This window comes from Gobius niger, assembly GCF_951799975.1.
Source record: "Gobius niger genome assembly, chromosome: 10".
Lineage (NCBI taxonomy): Eukaryota > Metazoa > Chordata > Actinopteri > Gobiiformes > Gobiidae > Gobius > Gobius niger.
The window spans coordinates 27,743,852-27,759,769 of record NC_136861.1 but is presented as its reverse complement, the minus strand read 5'-3'; the positions used below and the strand labels follow the sequence as shown (position 1 = coordinate 27,759,769).

The window sequence follows — 15,918 nt, the reverse complement described above, 5'->3', positions numbered from 1 at the left end:
GAATGGGATGGACAATCACCATTGGTCCCAATGGATCACCATGGCAACGTCTTATTAAGAGTTACATTCCAGCGCTGCAGTATCAGCACAGCACCATAATACTATTGGTACAATTTGACCTTACAGCCATGTGTTCCTCTGACTCACATATATTAGCACAAAACATTGAGGTGGCTATTGTTCGACTACGGAGATTATGAATAAAGCACATTTGCTTTTAGTTATGAAATGATTATGAAGTCAATTATGTTATGAATATGAATATATTATGAATACATTTACAAAATGTAGCCTAATGTACTTAAATGGGAAATAGGATGAAATCCAGTGCTTTAAGTTTACGAATCAATAAGAAGAAAGTTATTCAATTTAGTTTCATGGATGTTTTAATGTTACAAAAATATACTGCATATTATTTATTGTTTGGTTTCCCCCTTTCTAAAAATAAAATGATATACAATATTATAGGACTGCAACATTTATCATAGCGCCTCCCACTCACTCATCTGTGGCGTGTTTTCCAGATCATTATAAACCATGTCGTGGTGCTTATTCTGACATTCCTGAACACTTTTCAGAACTGTGTCCAGTCGGCGGTCCAGGGCTGACAGGTGACTTTCGGAGAGGAGAGGGGTCACCGCGCTCAGAGGGTCCTGGGACAGAGACTCCCGCAGCACATCCGACAGACGGAAGCTGGGCTGGGACAAGAGACGCAGGCGCAGCAGCGTAGAGTGGCGGATCCTGAGGAGAAATGGGGTATTAAAGCGAGGGTACCTGTTTTTTCCTGTGCAAACTGTGACATTTCATTTCCAGCTTTCACAATCCCTCCTGCACATTAGAATTTTTCAGGCAAATACATTATTCATTATTCACGCCTATGTTCAGCTTTAAGCAATGGCAAAGTGAAGCAGGGGGGACCACCTTCAAAATAAATTGCACTAATTTAGATTCTACTTCTAATTCTTCTTCTAATTCTATCGATTAATAAATAATTTGTTGAAAACTTTGCAAGAAGGTCTGTTTTTTGCTGTGTTTACTGTGTGTAAACTTCTCATTTACAAATGCATTATGTACCTGCAGCACTGTTTGAGAGGAGCAAGGATCGTGGGCTCGTCTATGGAGTGGCGGCCGAACCTACCAAACACAGGAGACGGTGATACACAACATGCTGACCATAACCAGGTAATACTGCAGGTGGAATTAAAGATGTGCTAACTCACGCGCGCCCATTATCCAAATGAAGCAGAAATGTTTCATTCCCAAATTTTTCAAATGTCTCGTAGTGATGTCTGTCCATGTTACCTGTGCACAGCAATGATCGGACTCAACAACAAATGTACGTACCCCGTCTCAACAAGCTTCATAGCTGTCTTTGTGAAATACTCAGTATTTAGAAGTGTGTTTTACTCATGAGGAAGTCCAGCACAGCCATATCGATGACATCCACTAGTCTGGTGCCCCTGTCGTATGGGGGAGTCTGCTTCACTGTGTCACAGTAGTCTGGGTCCTTCTCCCACCTGTCAACATAATAATAATAATCTAATAATCTATACTGTATTAACCTCTGTAGAGAAATCTGTGTAGAGAAACATGGACAACAAGCATCACATACGATTATAGCACGAGAAGTGAGGCTAGATTTCATTCACATATTAACTTATAAAAATGAAATAAAAATTGAATATCTGAGCTGCTCCTTGTAGGATACTGAACGTGCGTTTGCAGTTCTTGGACGTGACCACTGGAGGGCAGTGCACACTCATGTCTCCAGTTTTGTTCAGTACAACTTCTGTGACCTGCATTAGAACTTTGGCATAGTCGACACGTCAGTATCTGATCATAACCACCACATGTTGAACTTTATGGCCTCATTGTCACTTGTCTTTGGGGCGAAGAAAAAAAGTGTTCACTCTCAATCAGAATGAGTTTATTCATGGAGACAGGGGATTAAAAACAAGCTACAGTGAAAAAATAAAAATAAACGGTTGGCTTAATATATGTTAATTCATTATGTAATAAAAACACCATTACAGCATTTTATAATAAACTCTCTCGACTAATTTTGTAATAAAATCACTGCACTTAGTTATGCATTTTGATATACTTTATTCATCCTTTATAAGACATTTACTAACTATTATTAACGTGAATAAACCTTAACATAGAGTTACCGTAGTAACAATGTGCACCATCTGTGAGTCTGGGAGGGACAGGTCAGGAAAACGGTTTGGACATAATAATAGAGTCTAAACTTATTCATGGACTAGACATCAAAGCAATCCCTATGTATCCGCTTATAAATGAGTAACAAAAGCTTTGTAGATGTTTTAGAAATGATAACATAAGTACAAACGCTTAAATAGTGCGAACACGTGATAAAGTGTTACCGCACACTTCATTGTATTGTATAATTGGCTATTGCAAATTATAACAAAATGCTGTTTTATTACACAAAGCAGTGAAAATTGTATGACACTTTGAACAAAACCTAAATCAAAGATGCATGGAAACTTAAAAATGTCCAAAACTTTAATTTTAGTCGTTTTTATCCTGATACAGTAGGTAAAACGACTGAGGTGTATTGAATTGCCTCACGATTTTACATATAATTGAGCCTGCTGCATTGAGAAAAATACTATATAAGGTACATAAATCACCTATGCTGTTGTATTAATCATTTAAGTTTATTCTGTCATCTATAGTTTGGACTCACTGTGCCAGCTTGGTGCGACTGTAAGAGCGTCTCCATGGTGACCTCCAGGACCTGCGCGAGGCCAGGTCCAGATCGGGCAAAAAGGCGGCCAGGGACACCTCCAGCGCGTGGGGGCGGCCGCACAAGGGGTGCTCCGTGGAACAGTAGTAGTCGCACTGGCCATAAAAACACACGTTGCCCGCTAGAGGGAGCCAGAGAACCGCAGTCAGAGACAAAAGTTTTGCATGAGGGACAGAATGTGGATTTGGGGAGGGTCATACCAGGTGAGGTGAAGAAAGTCCGGGACAACTTGCGGTCTGTGGTGATCTCCCGGATTTCTGTGGTGACGTTGATGAGCCTCCCGACCACAGGGGGGATACGGTTAAAGCCGAGCACTCTTTCATGACATTATCAATAGAAAGAAATTAATGAAGGAAGGGAGAGAGAGAAAATCTATTGTAATTGTGTGTATCCTTTCCTTTCCTTTCCTTTCCTTTCCTTTCCTTTCCTTTCCTTTCCTTTCCTTTCCTTTCCTTTCTTTTCCTTTCCTTTCCTTTCCTTTCCTTTCCTTCCCTTCCCTTTCCTTTCCTGTCCTTTCCTTTCCTTTCCTTTCCTTTCCTTTCCTGTCCTTTCCTTCCCTTCCCTTTCCTGTCCTTTCCTTTCTTTTCCTTTCCTTTCCTGTCCTTTCTTTTCTTTTCTTTTCCTTGCCTTTCCTTTCCTTTCCTGTCCTTTCCTTTCTTTTCCTTTCCTTTCCTTTCCTTTCCTTTCCTTTCTTTTCCTTTCCTTTCCTGTCCTTTCCTGTCCTTTCTTTTCCTTTCCTGTCCTTTCCTTTCCTTTCCTTTCCTTTCCTTTCTTTTCCTTTCCTTTCCTTCCCTGCCCTGCCCTTTCCTGTCCTTTCTTTTCCTTTCCTGTCCTTTCCTTTCCTTTCCTTCCCTTCCCTTCCCTTTCCTTTCCTGTCCTTTCCTTTCCTTTCTTTTCCTTTCCTTTCCTTCCCTGCCCTGCCCTTTCCTGTCCTTTCCTTTCTTTTCCTTTCCTTTCCTGTCCTTTCCTTTCCTGTCCTTTCCTTTCCTGTCCTTTCCTTTCCTTTCCTTTCCTTTCCTTTCCTTTCCTTTCCTTTCCTTTCCTTTCCTTTCCTTTCCTTTCCTTTCCTTTCCTTTCCTTTCCTTTCCCTCTCTCTCTCTCTCTCTCTCTCTCTCTCTCTCTCTCCACGATGCCTCTGTACCTGTCCAGGTGAAAAGCAGCGATCTCCGCGTTGTGCCTCTCGAAGTCCGAGAAGTAGAACAGATTGAAGTCTGTCTGGGCGTCTCTGGGCTGTCTGCGAGTTCACGCGCAACAACATTAGGCAGGCAGGCTGGCGGCGAAAAACAGTGCAATGTGTCCGTGCACTCACTTCATCGGTTTGAGCAGAGCCTGGCCGTAGTTAGGGAACGAAATGATCAGTTTCAGCTGTGTACCGCCTGACTTCTGAACTGAAACGGGAGAAGTGAAGGTTTTGGATGTACCATTTAAAGAGGGGGTATTATGCTTTTTTCAATCACATAGCACCAGTCTATATCACACTACAATGATGACGAAACCTTCTGTTGGTCAATAATGCAGTAAATTAGAATAACTGCCTTATATAAAATTGCTCTCTCAAAATGGCTGTAGTGAATGTCTTGAAATAGGCCTCTGTCTCTTTAAGAACCTCTGACTCTTTCCGACACGCCCCCTCCACACGCTGTCTGTGGCATCAGTGGGGAGGGGGTTCTGCTGAGGAGCAGTGGTTGGTTACTCGGCTGGTGACGAAAGCTCGGAGGCGTCTCCAGGAGGTGGGGGCGTTCCTAGGAGGACTCAGGCAAACCTATCCCTAAAATGGCCGCCATCAGAGTTTTTACAGATTACTCAAAAATACGTGAATGTGCCAAGGCAACACTTCAGGAATGTTTTTAATGAGGGAATGACATAATAACATGATGTAAAGATTGAAAAAGTCGATTTTGCATAATACCCCCCCTTTAAGCAAACAAACAAAAAAGAAAACAAAGTCATATTTTATGGATTACTTTGGCTTTTTCACTAGTGATGGACTCTGTAGTAGGCTATAGGTATTTAATGTGGCATAACTTGTAAATAATGTGCATGTATGGAAGACAACTTATAAACAACGCTATAAACAATATCTGCTAGCATCGCCGACGTTACAGTTGCGTACTGAAGGCAGTTTAGGTGCTCGAAACCACCCAAATGAGCACAGTGAAAGTGAATGGACATAAAAACACAATATCTTTGACAAAAATTAACAATAAGTTGCTTGTGGCTTAAAATGTTAGCTTAGCCAGTTTAACTAAGGTGTACGTCAAGAATCGATCCCTTTGGGGGGTCTGGGTGTCCTCCCCCAGGAAAGTTTTTACGAAATGCATGCGATTTCCTGCATTCGGGTGCATTTTAGCCTCATTAACAAGTAAAAAAGATATTCATTAAAAACGCTGGTACATAATCTTACTGCATTCAAAGTGTGTAATGAATAAACTGTATTTCATTACTTTCTTTCTTTACGTATTTATTTGATGTTGCAACAAATAAAGCACAGAATTACAGGGTTCAACGTAGGAATTAAAAGTGAAAGTTTAAAAATTAATGTTTGGACAAAAATAATGGGGGGATTAAATTAGTAAGGTTTGAATATTGGGGGGTTGTAACCCCTCTATCCCCCCTGTATTTTACACCTATGGTTTAAGTACTGGCCTTTACTAAAAACATAGAACTGTTCAAGGATAAAAGCTCTGTGTATTCATTGATTGACGGAGCCATTATATATGTGAATCCTACTGAAGTTGTCATGTATTCCTTGTATGAACGCTTATTGAAGATGCCAGTTTTAAATGCATTTATAAGCTTTTAAATGCGAGGCCTGAATAAATGGAGTGGTCGTGAATGTTTAACTTGACTCCCTTCCAAAATCGGAGAGCTGTGTGTGCACGCTGCATGCTGATCTTGAGCCCCCGCGCCTGGTAAATAATTCACAAGCCAAATCCACAGATATTAATCAAAGCCTAATGTTTCTCTCTTTCTCATACTTATTTATAACACCTGTTTAGAATGCAGATCAAAGTGAAGTCGTATTGAATCCAAGGTGATACAGTAATGAGCCTGTAGCAGAGATTAGGGTTTAATCTGCAGAATAAAATACGCAGCTAAATGAATTACTCAGTGTGAAAGCGAGTGGTGTTTGACAAATGATTGAGGAGTTGTCTGTCTTCAGCACACATCTTAAAGAATCTTGTACTGAAGTATGTGATGTTTCTTGTTCTAAAGGTCGTGTATTATGTACAAACCTTTGACATCTTAGCGATGGAATTTCAGAATTTTTAACTTAAAAGAATGTTGATTTAATATCCAAATCTGATAAAAGTAAGTACCATGAATTCTGTAGTATTGTGCACATCTGAATACAAGCCGCACAAACTAGATTCAAAAAGAAAAAAGAAAGTACATTATATAAGGTCGCACTTGTCTGTAAACCTTGTCTATTGTTTGGAAGGTTTTCTCTGCTGACGGAGCCTCTCACAAGAAAACCTACAAAACAACTGATCCAGGAGCGTTGTAGACACCGCTGGGATCGAAAGTAAAGACGCCATGCTGACCACGCATGCATCCACTGGGTCACTACAAGGTAAAATACGCACAAATATCAACCTTTTTTTCACATAACAAGTTGCATAATGCACCTTTAAGCGTTGTAGTTGTGGTACACAGATATGAGCTGAACAAAGAAAGAAGCAGAGCAGGCAACACAAGTGAAAGCTTTTTCCCTCTAAGCAATTAGTTCTTAGATAATATGAGGTATCAGTCTTTTTTTTTATAAGCATAAAAATGATTATGCAACATTAATTATGCATATGGCCACTTTCAGCTGCAAGAACGGGTTGGCCAAAACATTCTCGCAATAAAATGAGAGAGATAACCTCAAGTTTTAAATCCGACATCTTGAATCAGGCATGTTACATAGCGTATATCAACTCACTATATTCTACTGTATGTCAGATGTTGATAGAAAGCACATCCCACCAGGTCACCCATACCACTGTGTATAAATGAAATATTGACAAAGCGGTCCGCTGGGAGCTGTCAGTGGGGCTGTGACTCATCCACAGGCTTCAAATCCAAAAAGGAACGGAACACCTCTCTGCTCCAGGACTCTATCTGTTTGCTCTTGTTTGGAGATTCAAGTTTAAAGCTACACCGCGTAGGATTTTACCCAAAAAATAAAACAGAAATACAAGCTTTAATTTTGTGACAGATGTTTTCAGCATTGATAATACCTCAAACAAACATGTGATTTTGCTTTAAGTGGCTCAGCTCTCTTAAGATATGACATAACTTTACCGGGAGTGGGTACGTCTCCAGGTCGTTTCCATGGAGATGTCGACTAAAGTCAGCAGAATTTGAGATTCGAACAGGTTAGGTTCCCATCCAAATCCATTCTTTGATTTCTCACTGCAGAAATAGCATTTTCTGTCAAACTGGTCACTAGGAGCAAGTTTTGTACTGATGGCAACAGTATAGTCCAAAATGTTACGCAGTGTACCTTTAAAGTGTAATCTGTGCTTTCTATTAGGAAATGTATCGTGGTGTTTTGCGCACTCGAACACAAACTGAACCATGAAAAAGCAAATATGCGCTTGCACTTTTCTTTTCACTTTCTTGTAAAAGTGAGAGTTCTTTCATAACTTAATCCCTTGTGTCTCACCGGCCCCGAGGATGCGCTCCGTTGCCAGGTATTGCATGACTTGCTCCAGGCTGGGGTCCCTCCTGTCGTACAGCTGCCAGCGAGTGATGCCCAGGTGAAACCTCAGCCACGGGGGGTGTGTGTCTGCATCTCTGGTCCAGGTGATCTTGTCGTAGCCATTCGCCGCACTGGCACTTTCCCTGCAGCGAGAGGGGCGGGAATTCTAGTATTTGCTCAGCTTTGACCAACTTTTGAGAATCAGAGACAAAAAAAAAGTTTTTTTCCATAAAAAGTTGTATAGAGTTTGTGCATGGGATGTTGTGGCGAGCGTCCTGTGTTTCCTACTCCAGTTTTTAATATAAACAAGAATCAAATTAGACTAAAACTTGATAAAAATGTAAAGAAAAGTCACGCAAGTTTTTCATTTAATTACAATGTATCAAAAGAACATTAGCCTTCACTGAAGTATTTACACCGTTGAGACATAGCTAACTCCCCATAGGAATGAATAAGGACAGGAAACAGTTATGAGCACAGGAAGATAGCCGATTAGTCGTACAATAGGTTGCATTCACGTGACTTAACAACATTCTAAATAGTTTAATCCTGACCCAAAAAAGATTACTAATGCTTATTAACACTTAAAGGGGCTAGATACAAGATGGAACTCACTACTGCCATCTCAGGCCTTATGCGTAACTGCAGCTTCTATATTAAGCTCGTGCATGAAGGCACTTCGGACCCGAATTAACACCTTTTTGAGTGACAGTGCAGGATTTTTAGAGGCATTGGCATGACATTATCAAAGAGAGAATGTGAATTAAATTGTATTATATGATACTCACCAGTTACTTTCAACGTGGCTCTCCTGAATCTTCTCACTTTTCTCCTCCTCTGGCTTCAGTGTCAGCAGCCAATCGTCTTCGTGCAGTTCCGCGTGTGGCAGGTTGTACAGTGGGTGGCTGAACAACTCCTTGAGCTTGGAGGGGCCTCTGACCTTCGCTTCCCCCACTAACTTCCTGTCTGTGCCGCTCAGGTTTGTTGTCCCCTCCTGTGATGCACTACTGCTGAGTTTTGTGTTGTGACTCGCCGCTCTTTGAAGTAATGCAGAGGACGAGGTGGTGGTGGGAGGAAATACGCAGGCTGTCTGGAGCACAGTGAGGCAGAAGAAGACCAGGGAGAGGTGCAGAGCCAGGGACGCCAAGGCCAGGCACAGGTAGATGGAGCGCGTGGGTCGGCGCGCCAGTTTACCCACCATGCTGAAAGAGAACACACACTTACTGCATGTTGCATAAGCTGCTGGGGTTGGCAGAAAGTCAGAGCAGGGAAGAGACAACTGAAAGGCAGGCTGGAAATTGGCTTGCCAATAAACTAACAATAATTCCAAAGCATATCCCATAGTAAGAAACGTTAAAGTGATAGTATGTAAGATTGCAGAGTGAAAGGGAAATTGAAAGTTCATCCCCTCCTGTTTGGACCTGGCAGGCCAGTTCACTGGAAAGCTTTTCTCATTGGTCAAAGTGATGGCCCGGGGATCCTGATTAGTTGCTGAGTTTAAAGGTGCACTATGCAACTTTTTATGAAAAAAAGTTCATTATTTATTGACCTTTAATAAAGATAATTTTTCAAAAAGGCGACAAAAAGAAAAAGTTCATATTAGTGCGTATATGACCTTTCAATTACCTAGCGGCTATGTTAGCTTGTTAGCTTGCTAAATAAAAATGAAAGGGAGAGACTAAAATCATCCAAACTTCTATTGACCGTCTGAAAGAGCCTCGGATCATGTAAATTCTCTGCCAAAGGATCAGCTCTGAGCTTTGTTCATGTGGGAGCAGCTCCATAAAGCAGAGGACCTGGATTAAATCTGATTATAATGAATATTACATATGTAAAGTCGACTAAATTAGTCATTTTAGTTGACTAAAACTAGACTAAAATTGAAAAGATTTTTTCGACTAAATCTTGACTAAAATTACATTACATTTTAGTCAAAAGACTAAGGCTAAAATGTCTTGCTGCAAGTTTATCAACTTGTGCATTTAATAATTTCATGGATCTACATAGCTCTCTTGTTTTGTGTTACATATTCTCTCTGATTCAGATTTCTTAACATAACACACACTGAGGCTTAATTAAACAGAAGCTACACCAGTGATGGCGTGCTGGGACCCCATTTCCGCCCGGGAATTTTTGGGTTTGGCCCATATTCAACTAAATGGATTTCAGCATAAATGTACAGGCAAAATTGAAATAGGAAAGATTATGAAAAATGGGGGAGTCTTTGATCCTCCTCGAGAAGATTTGGAACATAATGAAGTTGTGTGATTATCTTTTTTTTAAGTGCATTATTCACACTGTGTATTAAATCATAAAGTAGGCCCACAAATAATGCAGCTGTTTGAATTCAAATCAAATCAAAATGTTGGTAATGTAGGCTGAAAATATTGCAATGATCTATTTTCTCTTGACTTAATTCTCACCAACCAATCATCTCTTTGTCTCTTTCAATGAATAAACCATCCGTGTTTGTTTACTAGCTTTGTCGTTGGTTAGCTTTAGCTCAGCTCTTAGATAAACACCACTGAGCCAATGCTGCTAGAATCAGACTCACAAACGCAACATCACTTGCAAACATGTTTTCTGATGTTTGGCGCTACAAACTTGAGGCGTACGTGTTCTGCAGGACACGTCTGAAACACCTCGCTGTGCCGCTCCAGCTCTGCTGTTTGTGCTCAGTGCCTTGTTTAAAGACACATCTTTGTACTGAATGCAGGAATAACACAGAATACAATATAACCAATGAGACAGGGCGATCTGGGATTTCGAAGAGCAGCCTTATTGGAGAGCACATGAACCACACATTTTTTTTTATGTATTCCTTTTTCATTTTTATTATTTACTTATGTTTTTATTATATGATTTTAGTATTAGACGGATGAAAAAACAGAAATTATTACATGAGGTCAACCTGCTAAAGCTATTGACACTTTTATTTATTTGGTAGGGACAGTGCAAGTTAATGAACAAGCCACACCGGATTGTAGCCTTAGGCTAATTTTCATCCGTTGTCCCCCATGCGCACTCTCAAACACACTCTCATACATCCTGGCCTATTGTACATGTTTTTAGTGGTAGGGGAAACCGGAGTACCCGGAGGAAACCTATGCAGACACGTGCCGACATTTTGAAATGGCATTGACCTCCATTAAATTTGACTAAATGTTTATCTGAATCATTATTCTGTTTTAAAAATTGACTGCTTGAGGCGAATCCACATCTTGGCAAAGGCACAGGCAGAATGTTTTGAGCCGATTCTTGTGAATACTTATGTAGCAGCAAAGGGAGTACAGCATTATGGTACAGATGGCGAAACAGCTGTTATCACAGTATAAAATATCTCAATAAGTTCGTTGGGAAATTGAGTGTTGGTTCGCTTATATTCAGCACAACATTTAATTAAATTATGACACTTAATGCTGTGCAAATTACTGCTACTTTTAACAATGTTTTCCTACCGCCAAGGCTCGTAAAAACAACCTGCACGAGTCTAGTTCAGGGGTGTCCAAACTTTTTTCACTGAGGGCCACATACAGAAATGATATACAATGCACCTTTAAAGTTATCAAATTCAATAACATGTGTATGCTTTTTAATAGAATATGCTTATTGTAAAAAACAACAACACAAAAAAACAGCCTTCATCACAGCTTTCTATTAATGAGTTTTCATTTATTTTATACATATTAAATTAAAGCAAAACAAAAATGTGATTATAATTTTAGAATTTGCAGCGGCCCGCGGGATGATTTTGGACCCCCCCTGGTCTAGTTCAAGGAGTAAATGCTTTAGAGGTAGTTTTCCACAGATAAAAGTTCAGACCTCCACCAAGGCACTGTTTACCTCTCAACCCCCACATGAACCGAGCACATTTTCTCCAGTTTGGCATTACCCGAATCTAAAAGCTAAAAAAAAGTGGCAAAGGCAAAAACAGAATTTTAAAAAAGCGACAAAAACACGCGACTAAAGAGTGACAAAAAAAGTGACCAAAACGAGATGGAAAGAATGACGAAAACACTTCCAAAATGTGGCAAAAATGTGGCAAACGAGCGACAAAAACGTGCTGGAAAGGCAACAAAAACAAAACAAAAAAGTGACAAAAACACATGACTAAAGAGTGATGAAAAATCAACAAAAAAAATCAACAAGAAGGCCATAAAAGAGCGACCCAAAGGTGACCAAAAAACAACGAAACACGACAAAAACACTTTAAAAATGTGATTAAAAAAAGCGGCGACAAGGCGTCTACAAATCTAAAATCCGTTTTGTAGGTCTTAGCTTTCAAATGAGGCCTACGCTTACACTGGCCTATAGCTGTAAGCTCCAGTCGAGACGCTTTTTGACTTGGGTATAGCTGAACTGGAGTAAATGCGCTCGGTTGAAGGCAGGACATTAGGGGTTAACTTCCAACAGGGAGAAAATAGCAGCTCTAATTACATCTATATTTACTGTAACATAACCCTTCTATTGCCTCCTGGACTTCACCTATAAAATCTACTTTACTGGCACTTGATCATTGCGACATAATGTTCAAAGATCGCTGCCCAGCTGAGAGAATCAATACTGGACATCTTCCCCCCGCCTCTGGATGAAAGAATTACTCACATCTTTCTCTGGTGGAATCCTCTCTTGTTTTAACTTGGGTAAAGCTTCAACTTGGCTGTTCCTTCCTCAGAGCAGACAGATCGGAGACTCTGTGTCATTATTACTTTAGATAGACATAGTGTGCTGCCCCTGCCTGTTATCTGGAGGCCGCTCTAATTCAAACGGTATTGGCGTGTTGCAGTTACGGTGACCCGTGTCTGCGTGACCTACCGCTACAAAGACCGGAGTCAGAGGTCACTACAGCGCCCAGGGATCTTTCAGAGAGAGAGGGTCGATACCTGGCGGCGATTGGGTTTGATGATGCACGCAGAATAACAAACGAGACCCCGACACTTTGCATAACTCAATAAAGCCATTTTGAATATATACTGTATGTCAACGGAAGTCTATTGCTGTGCTTAGACTTCACTGTGATTGGCTGGAATAAAAGAGAAAGCACGACAGTGGCTTGACCAGTCTCTCCAAAACCTAACAATGCGGTTAGACCACAACAATAAATACTAAGTACTTCTTTAACCTCTGAACTCCCGCCTTAACCTTAGACCTACAAAACTCATCTAGACGGATCTTTTTCCATGCATTGTTGCCGCACAATAATCACTTTTTCTTCGCCTTTTATCAGTCTTTTGATGCTTTTTTGTTGCATCTTTGCCACTTTTGCATTGCTTTTGTTGGCACTCTTTTGTTGCTTTTTTGTCACTTTTTTGTTTCATTTTGTGTCATTTTTGTCACTTTATCCTTGCTTCTTTGTAATTTTTTTGTCGCTTTTTTGTCGCTTTTTCATTGCTTTTTTATGTCACTACTGTGTTCCATTTTGTGTCATTTTTGTTGCATCTTTGTCACATTTTTTGTCTCTTTATCCTTGCTTCTTTGTAATTTTTTGTCGCTTTTTGTCGCTTGTTCATTGCTTTTTTTGTCACTATTTTGTGTCATTTTTGTTGCATCTTCGTCACATTTTGTGTTGCTTTATCCTAGCTTCTTTGTCATTTTTTTGTCGCTTGTTCATTGCTTTTTTATGTCTATTTTGTTTTATTTTTGTGGCTTTTTTTGTTTTGTCTTCGTCACATTTTTTGTCACTTTATCCTTGCTTCTTTGTCATTTTTTGTCGCTTTTTTGTCGCTTGTTCATTGCTTTTTTTGTCACTATTTTGTGTCATTTTTGTTGCATCTTTGTCACATTTTGTGTTACTTTATCCTTGCTTCTTTGTCATTTTTTTGTCGCTTTGTTGTTTGTTTTTATGTCACTATTATGTTCCATTTTTGTTTTGCCTTCTTCACATTTGTGTCACTTTTTCATCGCTTTTTTCGGTCAGGTTTTTTTTGCATCCTCGTTTTCATCGCCATATTTTTTTCAAGAAGCTTTTAGATTTGGGTAAAGCCAAACTGAGGAAAATGTGCTCGGTTCAGGTGGGGGTTAAGTTAAGTTAACTTTCTTTTACATGTTCACCAGCCTATTATCACCACTGCTACAGCCAAGCCAGTTCATCAGAGCGGCTTCTAGACCAGGGTTGCCAGGTCCGCGGTTAAACCGCGGAATTGGGCGGTTTTTAAAGCCATTCCGCGGGTGAAAAAAACTGTCCGCGGTTTTTTGCCTTGCTGTAATCAATGTTGAATTGATCACAATCACTATTTCGAAGGCAAATCCAAGGCTCTGTGAGCTGCTTTTTCAATAAGGGAGGGAAATAGGGGCGGTTTCTCATCATCGCAGGAGCACATGGGCTCTGTTAGCTAGTAAACACTATTGAAAATTCCAGCCGCGCTGTATGTCCGCGGGTTTTCCGCGGTTTTCAGATATTTTTGGGCGGGTTTGGCTGCCCAGACCTGGCAACCCTGTTCTAGACCCACAGGGACCTGGAGTAAGAGCGGCATCAAGGAGCAGCCGTTAAAATGGTCTGTGTTGACAAAAGCTAATCGTTGATCGCTTTGTTTCCTTTTTTTTTGTAATACGGGTCTGGCACACGCAACCGTTTTTAAAACACTGGGCAAATGAAATGCTTTGAGTCGGATTCACAAATTTCCAATTGACAGATAAACCAGCCTCTACGCCACTGCTGCTGCTTTGAAGTCTACATTCCTTTGTGCAGCTCAAATAGTGATCGGTGATACCACTCATACATGATGTATTGCGTTGCATTTTGAATCAAACAATTGCTTTTCCTTACGTCCTGTCAGACTCAGTAGTGTGCCGGTCATTTATTATAAACACGACGAAGCTGACTGCACAGAACGTCTCACGGACACAAACAGAAACAGATTCATATTCCGAACGTGTCTGTATTTCATCAAATATTCATCTCCCGACTTGTCTCTTTGTCTCGCTGTGAACCTGTCACCTCCATCTCTCTTCTATTATTAAACCACCCTTTATTTCGGAAGCCTCCTCTCTCCGTGGGCTTTCACGTTGTAATTAGCAAGTTATATGTTTCGGCTAATGAGCTAACCGCGCTAAGAGAGGCCATGTATTATGCATGGAGCGGCTGGTCCCAGTGGAGCGGCGGACGGCTGTTTTTTTTTTCCGTCCTGCGGCAGTACAAGGCTGTGTTAAAAAGAGGTGTAAGTACGTGTAAACATGGACAGAAAGTGATTGCTAATGTGGATGCAGCGGCTAGTGCGGGGCAGCAGGTGGAGGGCAAGGTCAGGTTCCTTGGCGGGATGGGTGAAGTCGATATCCTGAAAGGAGGGGAGAGGAGCACCGATGATCTTCTCGGCTGCTCTCGCTCACTGCGCTGGAGACTTCTTTTGGGAGGATGCAGTGCCGGAACCATACCGGGTCCGACGCAGCTGGTCGGAACACCCTACATTGTCTCTCTGTAGGGGGGGCACATGATGGGGGCTGGAACTCCGGCTCTTTTCAGGTTGCGATAGAGTAGAGACGCTGATGACCGTTCTTGGCCGGTGATGCGGTGCGCCATCAACTACTCACTCACACAAGCATTCATCCAGGCTTAGTGATGTTCCCCAGCGGCCTCCCATCCAAGTCCCAACCAGGCCCTACGCTGGGATCTGACGGGACGGGGCAAAGGCATATCTCATTTAACTTATTAATTTATTTGAATGAGACAATGCATGTTAACTCCCACATGAACCGAGCGCATTTTCTCCAGTTTGGCTTTACCCCAATCCAAAAGCTTCTGGAAAAAAGCTGAGACGAAAACAATGATGGAAATGGGACAAAAAAGTGACGAAAAATTTATGAAAAAGTGGCAAAAATGTCACAAGAAATTGACAAAAAATTGACGAAAAAATGACAAAAAATTGACCAAAAAAATGACAAAAATGTTACAAAATGTGACAAAAACATTACAAAAATGCGATAAAAATTGGACCAAAAAAATTACAAAAATCTGACAGAAATTGACGAAAAAAATGACGAAAATATACAAAAATGAGTTGAATACCCAACAAAAAAATGATGGGAAAAAAAATGTGATGACGTGAGGAAAAAGATCCTCTCGGTTCAGGCGGGAGTTAAGAGGTTAAGAATTATGTAGGCTACTATTTCTAATTCTCACGGTGTGACCCGAGCGGGGGTCACGAATCCCTTTTACTGTTAAAATGGGGGTTTGCGGCGCCAAAAGGTTGAGAACCACTGCCTTAGACTTCACTGTGATTGGCTGGAATAAAAGAGAAAGCACCGGTCTTGGCCAGAGATGCGGTGCGCCATCAACCACTCAACTCACACACTGCATTCATCCAGGCTTCGTGATGTTCCCCAGCGGCCTCCCATCCAAGTCCCAACCTGGCCCTATGCTGGGATCTGACGGGACGGGGCAAAGGCATATTTCATTTAACTTCTTAATTTATTTGAATGGGACAATGCATGTTAATGAACAGACACCCAGCGCTGTAAATAT

General features: G+C 41.0%; 1 protein-coding gene across 1 annotated transcript; it reads right to left on the bottom strand.

Moving 5' to 3' along the window:
- Nucleotides 1–368: 368 nt before the first annotated feature.
- LOC306969604 (extracellular serine/threonine protein kinase FAM20C-like) lies at nucleotides 369–8,661 on the bottom strand (the record flags this gene model as incomplete). Its single annotated transcript, XM_079565267.1, has 10 exons — nucleotides 369–741; nucleotides 1,075–1,134; nucleotides 1,221–1,302; nucleotides 1,408–1,517; nucleotides 2,714–2,894; nucleotides 2,974–3,089; nucleotides 3,915–4,007; nucleotides 4,083–4,161; nucleotides 7,425–7,603; nucleotides 8,249–8,661. The coding sequence occupies 10 exons, from the start codon at nucleotides 8,659–8,661 to the stop codon at nucleotides 483–485; spliced, it is 1,572 nt and encodes a 523-aa protein (XP_079421393.1). The 3' UTR covers nucleotides 369–482.
- Nucleotides 8,662–15,918: the final 7,257 nt, after the last annotated feature.